This window comes from Accipiter gentilis, chromosome 9 (genome assembly GCF_929443795.1).
Source record: "Accipiter gentilis chromosome 9, bAccGen1.1, whole genome shotgun sequence".
NCBI lineage: Eukaryota > Metazoa > Chordata > Aves > Accipitriformes > Accipitridae > Astur > Astur gentilis.
Genome location: NC_064888.1, coordinates 3,276,096 through 3,292,390, shown reverse-complemented (window position 1 = coordinate 3,292,390; position 16,295 = coordinate 3,276,096). Strand labels below are relative to the sequence as shown.

At 38.3% G+C, this 16,295-nt stretch overlaps 1 protein-coding gene and 1 long non-coding RNA gene across 2 annotated transcripts in view; one reads left to right on the top strand and one right to left on the bottom strand.

The window, feature by feature from the left end:
• The window catches only part of MYPN (myopalladin), a 47,378-nt gene extending 45,230 nt beyond the window's left edge, over nt 1–2,148 (bottom strand). The window contains exon 1 of the mRNA XM_049810853.1: nt 1,211–2,148. Coding sequence (XP_049666810.1) covers nt 1,211–2,148 — 938 coding nt within the window. The remainder of the gene's footprint in view (nt 1–1,210) is intronic.
• Nucleotides 1–16,295, top strand: part of LOC126043012 (uncharacterized) — a 33,534-nt gene that overhangs the window by 9,240 nt on the left and 7,999 nt on the right. The gene's annotated exons all lie outside the window — the stretch shown is intronic.

The window sequence follows — 16,295 nt, the reverse complement described above, 5'->3', positions numbered from 1 at the left end:
TGATAAAAGATGTCGACTGTAGCAGAAGTGGTAGTAGTGCTGTATTCAGCATTGTCGAAGTATATAAGGAAGACAATGAGCTGACAATTGGAAAAAGTGGACCATCTGTGAAGCTCAGAGTCCTTTAATAGGATGCTGAAGATGCAAATAGTTCTATTCAATATTTAGAAAAGTAACACAGATTTCTAAAATGCCTATAAAAGGATAGGCAACTGTCCCTAGACTAAGGGTATCTATTTATGATACTGCAGATATTAGGATGCAAGTATGTATAGTACATCTCTAAAAGATGAATACAGTTTTCCTTTCTATTGGATTGGTACAGCCCCAGCAAAGTAAATATAATTCCACCACTGTGAGAGAGAGGTAAATTTGACTAATGAGCTCTGTATGAACAAATTTGGATTTAGAAATGCTGATGAGATCTAAGAATTTTCAAGATAAATTTAAAAGTTACAGTAATCTGTTTCTCATTCCACTGAGGTCATTGATGAATAAAGCGTAGCTTTCACATTTCCTTTCATCTGCAGTGATCTTTGCAAATGTTACTGATTTAACTTTCAAAATCCTCATAGATATAGGTGAGAACTGAAGCATCAGAATTAGCAGGCTAGTCACACAACATGAATAAGTATCTGTTATTAAGGGTGTCTTATACCTGATAAAACAGAAGTGTTTTTCTAAGGTCACAGCAGAATCATTGTCAGAATTTGAATTAGAACTAAGCTGCTCCTGGTTATTTGTATAATTACTTAAATGAACTCCTTTCCTCTCTGTTCATGTATGGATGGTTTTTGTTCATAGGATCCTCTGTTCACTCATGTCAAATACCTTCAGACATCAGCATGAGGTATCACAGCCATCGGTGTTTTTAGCTGGTTTACACAATCATTCTTGACTTCCACAAAGATGACTAACATTTTTCACTAAGGAGTTAGCACTTTCTTTTAATTATGAAAGTACAGTTTTTAAAAACAGTTCTCTAAAATTCAAAGAAAGTAGTGTGTCCCAAAATATGTTGTCTTAAAATATAAACAACCTTTTGTATGATTTAAAGAAAGCAATTTTTTTTCTTGATCGATTTTAATAACCAAGATCAAGAGACCTCTGCTACAGATTACTGAAATGTATGCATCAAAATATCTGGAAAGAGTAAGGCATATACCTGCTGTTACAGAAATACAAAATGATAAGTGCAGAATATGTTTACCTGACTTCAGGTGTTGGGATTCCTACCACAATGCAGTCCAATTGCACTTTGGTTCCTTCTGGAACTTCCCTGCTCTTCAGTTTTTGAGTAAAGCATGGTGGTTGTCCAATAGGCTCATCAGAATATACAGATGCTGATTCTGACTCTGTTTTTAGCTCTGCACTTGTTAATTGATTGATAGATTCCAAGTTTGCCGCCTGTTGATGATCTGTTTGTTCAAATGTTTTCTCTGCTTTGTTTTCCAAGTTTTGAGGTGCTGGAATGGAAAGCCTTTCTCTGTTTTCTGATGTGCTAGATAGGCTAGAGCTACCTTTTTGAGCAGGCTTATTCTTAGAATCGATTTTGCTCCTGTAGTTTTTGCATGTTCGGGGTCTTATTCTTTCAGAGTTGTGAGCTTTGAAAAGTGACGAGAGCTCCTCAATAAAATCTGCTGCTTTGTTTAGGAATTCCTTTTTTGATTCCGATTCAGAAGGGAGGTGGTGTTTCTTTAGATCCTGAGAGCTCCCTTTGGAGCCCTTTGTATTTCTGACATGGTCCTGACAAAAGTTTGAGTGCAGGCCATTGTCTGATGTATTCAAAGCTGTAGACTGGGCCATTTGTTTGTGTTTTCCTGTGTTTTTCAGCTTATCTGGGAGATGCTGTGAATGTGCCTGAAGCTCATCCTGTTTAGTTTCCAATGGATTCTGATCAATAGCTTGTCTTGCCAGGTTTACACTTTCATCTAGCTCTTCTTGGCTCAAAAAGGCAGAGAGATCTGGAAGGTCATCTTGGGCAGCTACCTCATCTGAATCACCCGAAGCGTTGCCGTAATGGAAATTATGAGAAGCTGGTTCCGATCTGCTTCTTTCACTCTTCCCTTGATGTTTAGTTTCAGCTAAATAACTTTCTCTCAGAAGTTGAGATATTGAAGTTGAGGATTCTAAACTGTCGTCTTGCATGCTGCCAACGAAAAGGACAAATAGGACCACACCTTATCAATAGCAAGTTTTTTGACTGCACACAATTACAGGCTTCTGAAAAGCAGAACACAACATTTTCAAAGAGCATCTCTGTGTTGAATATTAACTTGTAAGTATAGCCTTGTTTTAAAGGCCTGCTTCTGTACATACTGCCAGATACTATTGCCTTTACCCAGTAAAATTCATCTTTTATCACTTTCTACCATCGGTAGCCTTACATAGCTAAAGCGACTGCAAGTGTCGTCATTTATACTTTGTTCCAGGCAAAACTTCAACTACAGAGCTATTAACTGAGTTTCAATTTCAAACCTTTATCATTGCTGATGTGTGTTTCTTAGCTAAGAAACAACCTCATCAGATAGATTAAATGCTGTGTATTTCAAGGACTGAAAGTTGTAAGACAATAACAGTACTTTTAAATTAAGTAAATTTAGCTTGAAAGACATTGAAGTAGTAAATAAATGAACCCTCAAAAACATCTGAGGGATGAGAAGAGGAAGGAGAAGGGGAGAGAAGGACAAAAATATTCTATAATAACAGTTTTTCATTTAAAATTCTTAAAGATACTGCATTATAGGAAGCAATAATGGTGCTAAATGTTCTATACCTTCTTTAGTATTATTTCTAATAAGCTGTTTAAAGTAAGTAGAGGATTATGTCGTTATTTGATATGAATGTCATTTGTTATACAGGCCTTTCAAAATCATTATCTTAGTTCATCATGATTCTGAAAAAATGTACCACAGATGAGAAGACAGCATCAGAAAGCCCATACTTAACCGGCATGCCTGATAAGCAAAGCTAAAGTATCCCTTTTGATACTTAAGTAAGTACCTCTGCATAATAGTCTCCTTTTTATTTACACAAGAGCCATTATGAATGTGGAGGGATTCAGGCATCCTATTAACACAGTCACCTTAAGGTGGCCTAAATATGAAGATAAATAAGACAAATACTCTTCACAACCTTTCAGACAGCCGATACCTCACAGATATTGAATGAAGCAAGTGCATGACTATTTACTGGATCTGTCTCTCAATATGCAGCGCACAGTACCTCTCTCCTACTTCATTTATGGCCTGGCAAGTCTTGCTGTGATGGTTTCAAATATTCCTACCCCAAGGTGTCTGATTTGTCGCAGTGCAGAAGGCTCTGTTCCTGTCGTGGCATCAAGAGAAGGGAATATGCATGCCCTTGCCTCAGCCATTTCCATTCACAGCCTTATGTAACAACTTCAGTTGCCAAAGAAAGAGAAGAAAAGTAAAAAAGGTATCTCTGCTGTGAAGGGCTTTCTGCCTTGCTAGCTGGACAGTTGTCCCTGAAAAAGGCTGGTAAAAAGCAAATGAGGCGGTAATATCTCGTACCACTGCAGTATTTCTTCCTGGAATGTGAGTGACAGCCCTTCTTCCTTATTTACAAAAGGAAAGCTTCAATTTATACTGTTTATATTCTTCTTAAGTGAATGAACATAAAGCTTTCATATTCTGATGTGCATTTTGAGACCTCAATCCCTCTGCCTGAGGCACAATTTGTAATACTGAAATTCTTTTTCTTACCTAAATTTTTGGCAGTTTAGATTTATTTATTTTGTTTTATTTTGGTAATATGAAGCAAGCAAAATCAGTAAGGCAACAAAGGCACCCAACCAAAATATTGATAAGTTTGTGCCTGTACAAAAAATGACAAATAAAATACTGTATAAATTATATGCTTCTAAGCACCCTATCTAGTCCCTGCAACTGAGCCGGGGTCTGCACTACTAATTGAACACTTGGCATTAAACTATCTGGCACAGTGTTTCAGTGTAGCTGTGGCACATAAGAGAACATTGATTTGGGAAGCCCACATGAGATAATATTGTAAGCCGTTTCATGACTGGACAGAGTATGTAATTTAACCTCTTAAGAGAACAAAGAGGTGTCCGTGAGGCTTAAAGTTCCTGCCTTATGGATACTACTTTTGCTTGCTCAGCTTTTACTTCTTAAACAGCTGTGCAACCTTACTGAAGCTGAACGTGTTTAAGGGGTTATATTATCTTGTTTATGTGCTGATAGCATACTGTCTGCTGTAAAGGTCACAGCTAAAGCTACAGTTTCAACTCTGAAGAGTTTAAATACATTCTAACATAAGGAGCTTACACCCTGGAAGACAAACCTCGCACGTGAATGAACTGCAGACCTGGAGTATAGCTCTAACATAGGGCAAGTTTGCTTTAGACCTCCTCGCCACGTGCCGCCTTGTATCTACTTAAGAACAGAAGGGAGGAAAGAGCCATCCCCAGCTCTTTTCCCTGCACTGTGCAGCTGCCTTAGCCTGCGAAAAGGGAGCAGTGTGTGCTTTTAGTGGGATGTCATAGAACGTACAGTCTCAGAATATCTCTGGAGGGATGCAACTCCACACTAACCTCTCTACACATGACTATGGCTAAATTATAACATCCAGCTGTATCTATCTTTGTGTAGCTTTAGATGATACAGCAGAAGGCTGTATTTTATGTGGTTGGAGAAGTATGTATTTTACATGGTTGCAAAATTTAGCTTGCTACATTTCTTGGCCACTCTTTCTGAAACATTTCAGAATGGCACATCGTCATTTCATCTCAATGTCTGTAAAGGTCATCAGAGCTGAAGAAACACGATGCAGGTCTTTAGAGAACACTGGACTCTCTAAGGAGGAAATGCAAGTAGGGAAATAATACTGTGTGATCAAAACCTGCCAAAGTCAAATGAAGTTAAAGAACTCCTGCAATAGTTTTGTTGAGAGGGTATGTGAAAATCATCTGACTGTTATTATGCAGGGGTTTATTTTCCACTGTTGTCCAGATATTGCTTGATTTTCTCATTTAAATGCTGTGGCTATCTCAACAGAGGTTGTTAATCACAGTGCAGCTTTTCTGCAGATAACTGTGGTAAAGCAACTGTTTCTTCGGTATGGTTATTTGAGACTTTGTTCTGGGTCTTACGTATCTTCTATTCATCTTTTGAACAAAGCATTGAAACATGAAGGAAATAATTTCTGCTAATGTGAGAAATATTTTCTGCTAATTCCCTTAAGGACTATTACTGCAATATTAGGAGATGCTCTCAGAAGATGTATTTAGATTGGCAAAATAGCTTTATAATTCTAGTTTTCAAAAAAGCATAGTGAAGAAGCCACTGTCTGATAGCAAAAGGAGGAAAATTAAATGCAAATTACTGCAACATAACAAAACCAGGGGTGCCTATATACCTGGTGAAAATATAAAATGACAGAGGAAATTAAAGTAGTCGCATCAAAACTTCCTTGTACTTATGGTTCATTTTGGCTAGCTGTAATGCAGTTGTATAAAGCATCTTCGATTCAGATGACCAAGCTAGACAGCACAGCCATACATGGAAGACCAAAACCCACTTGTCTGTCACAGTCCTGAGTGAACATTAGGAAGCAAATGAACAAATTGCTGGTTCAACCCTGTCTCTGCCCTTCTGAGAGCAGTTGAGCAGATGTGAATGGGAAAAAACAGTTCCCTAGCAAAGGAGCTGGAACAACTTCCTTCCTTCTGGCCATCAGAGCAGAGTGCTCCTGCTGGTGTGGGGAAGCAAGATATTGATGAGAATTAATCTGATGCCCAATTCTTAATCCTTAGAGAGCTGTCACTTTTTTTTTAGAGCTCATCCAGGTTTCAAAATATTATGTCTAACTTTTTTCTATTTTCAGCTTGTGTAGAAGATAACTTTTTATTCTATTTTTAGTAAGGAAGAAGTTGGGTACTAGTCAAATGTAGCGCTTTGAAGCAGTGCTTGGCTACTGAAGTTTTAAGACATTTTGAATTATGTGATATTTCTAATTAAATGGAAAATGTTGAGTTTCAAGAAGTGTTGCTGTGAGGCTACCAGACAATCCAGCTACAGTTATTAGTTATGCCTTGCTTATGCCTTGAGAGTCCAGTTTCTTTTTTGTTTTTTACAAGGAATTGTAGTCTCCAAGGACTACAGAGGGCTGATAATTGAGGGAAACACTGGGTAGGTTGAGCCATTCAGATTTCACAGTCAGGGCACAACAGCTTTTGTTCAAATGAGACCAAGCGTACAGCCTGACAAGGTCTCTGGGCTAGATAGCAGTAAGGCTGAATTGAATATATTTTCTAAGGTACCTATTAAACCATCTTTCTAGTGAGCAAAAAGATATCACCAGAGGAACAACTATGCTATTACAGGTTTGATTAATGATGATTAATAATAATTTAGCCTTTCTATAGCCAAAATTGGAATCTAAGCTCCAAAATTAAGATCTGGTCTTGAATTCAGTCTTTCTTTTTGCCTGACTTTCTGGATTGTTTAGACTGAGATGTGGAATTTGCCTTGATATGCCTTGAGCCTTCCTTTAATTTTTCCTGCTTGGGACTTTGGAACAAAAGTGTCTTTGTGGGTGCACAGAAACCATCTCATGGTCCCCCAGTGTGCAGCAGCACAGAACGCTGGCACTGAGTGGCAGTGCACGGCACAGTGCTGCCATATCACGGAGCTAGTAAAATGTATACAGTAATTGCAGGTATCTCTGTCAAGCAGATAAGTGCAGATAACTCTGCACGTAACTCTGTTGAGTAAGCAGTAAGGACAAACTCTAGTACAAACACAGTAGACAGCAATCTGTGGTGTCAATGAAAGCACCAATAATTTTGCAGACTGGAAAAATTTGTCTTATAATGAACCAGTATCAAGGGGAGAAATTGCAGTGCTAGCTACAAATAATAGCTCTAAACTGGTGTTATTTAGGATTGAAAATGGGATGACTGACTCCAGCAGTCAGCAGTTCTCTACTCTTGACTGGTTCCTTACCTACAGCACCAAACAAGTGCATTGAGGACAACATTTTTTGCTTTCTTGGGACGCTAACAGCAGTGACCTTGGGCACCTATTATCTTGAGAGGCACCAGAGGATATCATGAATAAAACTGACTGTATGAACTTCTTCAGTCTAAAAATTCAGCTTCCACTAGTCAACTAATTGCACAAGCTTCGTGAGTTTCCAAGAGCCTCTGCTTATGGCAATGTTCTCTTATTAGGCAAGTGATCTTTAGAATAAAATATTCACAAAGGTAGACTTAGTTTTCACAGTTTGTTTTGGCAGTGGCTTGACCTGAAAATCCTTACATGGAAGGGAGAAAAATCACACCGCAGGAAGCTTGTGCAGTGTGACACCGAACGCTTTCATTTCCTCTTGTTTGAGGCTTGTTAGACTCATTGCTGAATCATCACTGAAAGAACCTGAGCTTTTCCTAAGAAAACAGCAGTAGTGAAATCTCAGCAAAGCTGAAGGGAATCCCAGATACATCTAAGTGCAGATCCTCTGTTTTATTTGGTGAGAGACAGTTTTGAATGCTTGATGCCCTAAAGGTGTTTTTTTCAAACACCCTTTCTCTGTGTCATAATAAAGAGGTTATCTGCAAATAACAGATTTGATGCAAAAAGCATTTGAACATCTTTGGCCTTCAGCTATAGTTAAAAATGAGTAATTTTAGTCAGTACATGTTGTTCCTGTATAGCTTTTCAAGCTACCATTACTTCAACTGAGACTGCTTTTGTATGAAACCTCAGTATCAGAACAGCTAGCAAACTGCTGCTTCTTTCTCTGAATGGTGGCACCTTTGTGGCCTTTACACAGCAAAGCTCTGGACCTGTATGCCCAGCACCTCTGTTTGGAAACTGCAAAGTTTAGCAGATATTAGAGGCTATATCCTTTTCCAATGAATTTAATTACACATAAATGGCATTTACCCATACAGTGTTGAACACTAACAGTTTTACGGGTGTTTCAATTGTATGATTACAGCTATGAAGAACAAGCTAAGAGGTGACACAAGTGATCTGTCTTGCAGACATTTAACGATCACAAGCACATTCTTACGTGCTCGCAGGAATTCTCACTTAGCAGTTGCCATTGTCACCGTTTCCATTACTGCCTGTTGACAAGCTGTAGCTGCTGCAAGACAGACTTTGAGACTCCAGACATGGGAAAGGTTAGGCTGGAGCAGAGGACTAAGGTTAGCGGTCTTGTGTGTGTTTGGGGGTGTGAGTGAGTGTAAGATATTTTTAATAATTGTATTTAGAAAGCTATGTACAAGAAGGTGGTTTACTTTTCTGTTTTAGACACATTAGTAGCTTTGAATTCCTTTCCTTGTAATGAACCAAGAAAGTCAGATAACTAAACTCCCACTTCCAAGTAATGTAATTAAATAATGGAAAATAGAGAGCCTCCAAGCCCAGGAGTGTAACAACTTCTGATGGAAACAAAATCCTTCTAAGAACAAGTAGGCTAAAGGTTATGTCCATGTTTAGGAAACATCCTACTACTTCTCTATGTATCTTTTTCAACATAATCTTTTTAATGTTCTATGTTGTATTTTCTTCCATCTCTGATCCATTTTATAAATTCCAGACCTTAAAACTCTTGCTTGATTTTAAGTCTAAAAGAGGCTGGTAGCTGTTTCTTGCTCACTGTTACGTAATTTTGTAAATAGTGAAGAGACTGGTGGTGGTTTAAGTATCTTCACATACTGCTGCTCTTTGCTTTAATGCAAATGTCTGCCGTTTAAGGGGTTTTGTAAATGCTGTTATAACTGATGTACGGCTACTAGTGCTTCTGTGCAGAAAAAGAAGTAGAATCAGGCCCTCTTCTGTAAATAAAACCTCCAATAGTCCAGCTTCTGCCCTTAGATACATTGCAGGATAGACCTGGAGCAAGCAACTTCACTTAAACTGCCCAGGATTTACTTGTAGCTGTAAACAGAATTACTAACTCCCGCCTCGTAGCCCCTCTATTTGTAAATGCCACACAGTTAAATTTTTTAAGCAGTTTTCAGGTAAAATGCAAAGTTTTTCTATACAAACTTGAATCTTAAATCTTGAGAAGTGTTACCTATGAAAGAAAGTTCCCTTCTAAAAGGAAGGGGAAAAAGAGAAAAGAAGGGAGGAAAGGGAAGGAAAAGGGAAGAAAGAAGGGGAAAAAAGGTAAATATAGAACATCCAATATTTGGAATTTTGGGGAAATGTCATTATTTTTAATAAATTTTTAACAGTTTGGGAGTTGAACAATCTTTTGAAATACTTGAGATAGTGGATTGTGGCCTTAACTGGTAAAACTACTTCTACGTTCTTTTTAAACTGGAATTGCTCTCTGGATTTTCCTTAGAAAGGGAATATAGAATTGAATGATCTATATACAGTTATATATAACCTATATTTAGTTAAAAATATTACGCTGAAGTAATAAATAATTTGAATTTACAGAGATATAATTTAACGTGGATATTTTATGAACATTAGGTAAATAACTTCAAACCGCAAGCAAGTGACTTGAAGCTGGGAATATTTAAGAGTCTAGATTTCTGTAGCAGAGGATCTATCTAGACTGCTTTTTGTAGTGATGTTGGTCTCCTCTAACACAGCTCTTTTCCTCTCGTCTGGAGGTGTTCACCATTTCACCCACAGGCATTTGAATGCGACTCAAATTATAGAAATGTTAAAGCCTTAAAAGCACCTATTTTGCTTTAAGAAACTTTAATGAGCCTTAAGAGCACCTATTTTGCAAGCAAACCGTGATATTTGTACTGCTGGTGCTAGAAATGTGAGGGGTGAAATGCGTTCTTCATTACCACTGTATTTCATCCCTTATGTCTCTTCCCTTTCCTGCTGACAGCACGATCACACAGCCCACGAAAGAAAAAAAAGTTGGGATTCATCATCTCAGAAATGGAATGGGATAAATCCTCTCTCTAAGTCATTCTGCAGAAGACACTGCAAGAGGCCTGTGTGCACTTGGGGTCATGCCCTGGCCTGTGACCTCAGTGTTACAGCAGTGGGCACCCTAAGCAGCGTAAAATATTCAGCTCTTCTTCAAGGAAAAAGCACATTCAGAGCTCTTTAACTTTTTCAACATTTCCTTCATACCGTCATATAATGAAAAGACCTTTCTTCTTTTTACTCTGATCACAAAAAGTCTTTATTTTTTTGTAATTGATATTGTCCCTTAGTACTTCTCAAAATGAGAACTAAGACCCTTTCTTACCCACGTCTCAAGTTCTCTTTGCCTCCTCAGTGAATCTCCTTGAACTGCAAAGTAAACAGTATCTTGTACAAAAACTCCATACAAAGTCAAATTGAAATTGAAATAAATTTAATCTGATTTTTAAATTAGAAGGTCAAAAAGGAAAGCAGGTGACGGCTGTATTTGAGGCCTGCCTGGGATGCTTCTCCATCCTCCTCTCCTATTGGCCTGTGAAGGCCAGGCCTCAGATGTCAGGACAAGCTCTGAGTGTAGTACTTCAAGTGCTCCTGATGTAGGACAAGTTTTTATTGACTCAAGTAATGTATATAGTCCAGTTTCCTTCAAGGATTGCCCATATGGGAAAGAGTTTATATGAAAGGCCCAAAAAGATTCAGCAGAGGTCCACAGTTTGGTGCTGAATCTACATACAAAAGTCCTCAACGGTAAATATAACTAACAGGCAACTATATTCATTTATCCTGGTCCAAAACCAGGCAGACATCTCTGCAAGTCTTTCATGGCTAAAACTGCAAATCCACTTTCATGGACTGTGACCCAAATGACTTAAACTAGGTCATTTCTATTATTCCTGCTAGCAATATGCGTGAGCAGTGCAGAAATCTGCAAATGCATGCGGTTGAGGACTACTGTAAAGTTTTGGTTTGGGACTGAAGCTACAGCTTAGCTCTCAGTGTTAAAAAGTTATTTATGTATTGCATGGGCTCAGTCTAGACTGGCAGATTACAGCACTGCATAAGGTACTGTAATGAGAATTTGAACAACTTAAAACACTGAGCAAAAGTCCCTATTCTGTCCGTGCATGTAAGCAGCACCAACGTTAAGGGAATCGTATACGTGTATCTGAAGACTGGACAACCAACTGCTTGTGTAGCCAAACTGAACAAGCACAAGCTGGACAAAGAAAAGCCCTGGAAAGCAGGGGTATGCAAACTACATGGCATTTGCACGTCTTTTTGTCTGGTAATTTCAAATCTATGCACACTGTTTTGTTTTTAAAATGAGATTCAGTTTTCATACAAATACTGGTTCCTAGTGAAAAAGGGAACTCAAGCCTTAAATTGGACACAAAAGAAATCTGGCTTGCATTTTTTTCCCCCAAGGTTTTTCAGCTGTGCCTTTCTTTTTTTACACTCTCACTGTATTTGTTTCTTTTTGTCTGCTGTTCTGTCTTTTTTATGCTTTTTCATCAGTCTTCCCTAAGAACATTGGAACATAAAAGCCTTCATATGTGAATCATATTTTCAAACTACAATATTTAAATGAGATTTATATTAGACAGAATTAATTTGCCTGTCCCTGTAGGATATTACTGTTTATGAAAACAAGTACTAAACCAGTTAAGTTTTAAACAGAAAAGTGATTTATTTTTTTTTTCCTGCCAGTGATTTAGATTACAATTTAAATTGCATTGTCCAATTGCTGTTATGGTATTGTGTAAGTTTTTAACAAACCATCTTAATGTTATATTTATGTGCAAATATACCTCGACTGCTAATTCTCAGCAGCTGTTGATAAGAAACATTCCTTCAGCACCACAGCAAGACCTGCTGTAAAATCTCTAAGAATACACAGGAATAGCAAACCAGCACAGAGCACACAGTTCTCCTTTGTCTTTGACAGTCTGTCAAATACAAAACCTATCTAACTCCTGAACTGACTATAAATAATTTCTGATATGTAAATATCGTTCTGCTCAGCTACAGGAACTAACACACTTCCTGTTGCTGTTTACTTTTGTTGCTGTTTCTGAAAGAAAAAAAGAAAGACGAGAAGAAAGAAATCCTGACCTTAGGAACCTTCAGGAGATGTAGGAGAGGGGAAAGAGCAGAGTTGAAGTTTATGAAATTGTTCCATTAATATTTGCTGATTTTGTTTCCACTCTTAAAGTCTAGAGCGTCTTCACAAACGTAAACCTCATGACCAAAACAAAACTACTGATAATCAGCGTCTTTAGTGTCATTTGTATAATGTTCTATTGGCATAAACTCAAGAGCTACTCTGTTCTCTTGTCAATTGTTGACATATTTTGTAAAACTTAAGATGGGCTTCTGATTACTGCTTAATGTTGCAATATATTGGGCCAAACATTTGCTACTGACAGTCAAATACTTTCTGAGAGAGAGAGAGAGAGGGAGATAGTGAGAGCTCAAGGGTGAGAGCTATGCCCTTCTAGCAGGACTGTTTCTGCAGCTGTTGTGTACATTAATCCAGAGAGCAGATCTCCCAGCACTAAATATAGCCAGTGGGGTCATTTTACATGACAAAATAAATAAATAAATAAATAGAAAGTATTTAACTACGGGGTCACGTTAAATTAGGTTTGATTTTGCTTAAGAAGGAAATCCAAATTATGGCATCTTGGTTTAAGGCTGAATACTAGAATGTAAATATTTCAGAATGTGGAGGGGAAATAACCGGGAAGAGTACAGTCCCGGCAAGGAACTTTTCAGGTCGTTACAATCTTCTGTTGACTCTTTGAGGAGTCAGACTGGCTCCGAGGGATTTTGAAAACCCCACCAATGCTGTTCAAGCCCTTTATAATACTGCAGAACATTGTTTCTCTTTCAGTGCAATACATATGCCTCAGCATAATTTAAGTCAGTCAGTTTAAAAACTATTTGTTCCCTGTATATGTCTTACCAGCAAAAATTAGCATTCAAATATACATACTCATCAAACCCTTCTGCACCTGTGCTGCAAAATCAAAATGTAGACCGATCTAAAGTTGAGGGATTACCTTTTTTAATTCCTCCAGATGTTGCTGCCCAACCCTGGCAGTTAGTAGCGATGACAATTATCCAGAAGTGTGAGATTAAAGTTAAGGAAGCGAGGGAATTCTTCGAGTCCTCAGGAACAGAAACAGCTAGGAGTCCATACAGTGAAGGAAGTTAACCTTCGTTATTATGAGGATGGCTGTAAGGAGCTGGACAACCTGTCACCACCGGAGCAATAGCATTTGTCAGTTTGCAGGTCCCAAGTTATTTTGAGCAGCGTAAACCATGTGCCCGCGGAGCATTCCACCTCATTGGACAGGGAATCCACTGCTCTGACAGCACCTATGGGCACCGAGTGCCTTCTCCTCACTCATGAAACGTCCCCTATAGATGCTTATGCGGGTTTTGCCGATTCATCCAAGTGGCATTGTATTACTCTTGTCAGCCGGTTTAGACTTCAGCCTTTTAAAATTACTAGTTACTGCTATTGTCTTTATGTTTTGATCGGAACTCGAAGATTACAGTCACTGGGAAACCCATCGGCCGGTAACAGTGTAAAAGTTTTGCGACTCCAAAGGCAAACTCAGCAAACGCGTGTGATTTAATAGTAAAATATTCCTGACTTCTTTGAAGTGTTCGATTTAATAAACACAGTGCAACAATGCAGAAATCCTTAAGGATGGCCTGCAACTACAAATCCTCAAAACGCTAGAACTTCTAAACTTGTTATTGAATGCACAGAAATAAACTGTTGGGGGAAAAATAATTAAAAGAGGCGAGTGAAACTTACCTGTAAATAAAACTGAGATATAAACAAAGGTGGAATATTTCAAAATATTTTAAGCAGTACACAGAGAAACCCTGGTATTATATAGAATTTCACTTTGTAAAACTGAGCTACTGGTTCAAACCTCGAATGACTAAATCCTACCACATCACTTGGAAAATGTAGAGCCTAGATTTTCTTTCCTACTCATCCTATACAACAGAAAATAATCTGTAATTCTAAACAGTATATCTTACCAAAAATACTGCTTGATTGTTGGTATATTATTGTATTAAAAATGCTCGTCACAATTCTGATTTTAAAAGATTACTAAAATGTTACGCATTTATTATGGTTATAGCCCTTTCCACAGCTAATGATGTAATTAGCTTGGGTTTTGACCTTCTCCCAGTTCCCTCAAAATGTTATCGAGTGAGCGCCTTTGCTAGAAAAGAAGTTCTCCTGTGGGATGTAGTTCTTCAGAAAGACCTTTTTTGGGGGCATAACAATATGAAGAATCAGAGGTATAGGCAATTCTTTTATGAAAAATTTCCTGATGCATCGGAGGTAGTTTCCTTTTTTCTCTCTCTCTTTTTGTGAGATATCATTGTGAGAATAGATTGTGAGCATTAGTTTGTGGTGTGGCTTCTTCAGTGATATGGAAAAGTTGTACAGTGAAGTCAGCCCTTCTTTTGGGGACAGGTTAGGCACTTCTGGGGACAGGTTAGGCATTTTAGGGGTTGGGTGATGTCTAATATGACTTTATATCTGGAACAGAGATCTAATGTATTCTTTATAATGTCCGTAACAGGAGGCGTGAGCCATACAGTGCTGACAGGAACTGCATGTTGATCCTGTACCACATGCTACTGTGGCTTGGGCGTTACAGTATCTGTAGATCTGTAGGCTACAAAGCCTGAAGCCTGAAAATAAAGTCTGATGTGTCCAGTAAAATAACTGTAAATCTATGTGGACTTCTGCTGAGATGCAATTGTTATAAAATGTGCATGGAGCCTTGCTGAGCTGTGAACTGCTTGTGCATGGTATGCAGAGTTAAGAAATCCAATGTGACTATTCAATCTGATCCAAAACAACATCCAGAAATTTCCCACTGTAAGAGAGAGTTTTGTATAAGATGCTAGAATTGGAAAATCACTGAATAATCTGTTCAACAAATGAGCTAAGGGTTATACAGAAAGTACAGCATTGAGAAACCATAAAAGTTACGAGCCGTTACTGTGGCAAAGAGACTGACCATTGTAACAGCAGGTTGGTACAAGGACAAAACTTCCAGGAACCACAAGAAGTTAGAGCATACACAGTAAACGTGCTGCGTCTTGCAGAGCTGTCATCTTGGTAGAGCAACATCAGAGAATTTCAGATTCACTGGTTTGCAAATAACAGCATAAATCCATGAAAATACTGTTGTTCCTCTGCCTACTTTTTTAGACGACAGCGAGTTGAGGCTTTTGACTGCTAAGCACTAATAAACCACTTCAGGATATCATGACCTCCAGCTTTATGTCCTTTTGCCTTTGCTGGCTAGCAGAAGGGAACATCTGCCTCTCTAGGATAAGGCGTAGTGTCCTAGAATAAATTGCGAGTGCTAATTCTCTTCAGATCTCGTCTGTCAAAGCCCAAAGTACCTTTACAAGCAGAAGGAATGAGTCTTAAAATGGAACTTTGGATGTAGCTGGTTTGCTGTTATTCCACAGTAGGATAATAAGACTGTAATTGTAAACCTTCAGGATTTATCATAAATGGAGAATTCTTGATTTTCTAGATATTAGGATGAAATTAATGCAATCCTATTAATGGCATGTGCTGAACCATTATTGAGAAATGAGATGGGTTACACTTTATTTGGTAGAGAACAATTACTAGACATCTGTGTGGACTGACTGCCCAAAATTATATGAGGAGTCATACTGTCTTTTGGGGGTCATTTGAAGGCATCCCTGAATACCGCACATATTGTCCAGCCTGACAGTAGGCCCGTGAATATGGCTGAGGCTGGAAGAAGCCATCTAAAGTACAGTATTGGAGAGTTTTAGAGCCTTAGAACATAAAAAAGAAAAGGCACCTGAAGATCTGAAGAAGTCATTATCCTTTACAACATCAATCTACCACCTTTTTTTTTTTTTAAACAGCTCAGAGAAGAAGCAGAGCTTAGCTTACTATCCCAGAGTAGCTGAGGCAGATGAGCACTTCTCTAGGGCGTAGGCTTGCCATAGTTGCAGTGATTTCAAGGTTACAATTAAGCCCACAGTACATATAGGTCAGTATCGTATACCTAGCATCTAGCGTATATTTGCCTAATTAGTTTGGAGTAAGAAATTCTGCAGTTCAAGCTACCTCAAGCTCACAATTACATATGTATAAAAGTTTATTTCAGCTTTAGAGGTTTGTGCTGGAAATAGTGCTGACAGCTGCAAGTTGGCAGTAAGCTTTGGAACATATATTACAGGGCATCCTGATTAGTTAGATACTTATCACAGAAGCTAGTGATGAAAAACAGCTGGACAAACTCAAAATTGTATTCTGAGCAGGAATACCACCTTAGAATAAAAGGCATAAGACTGACTGCTGCTGAGGTTGAG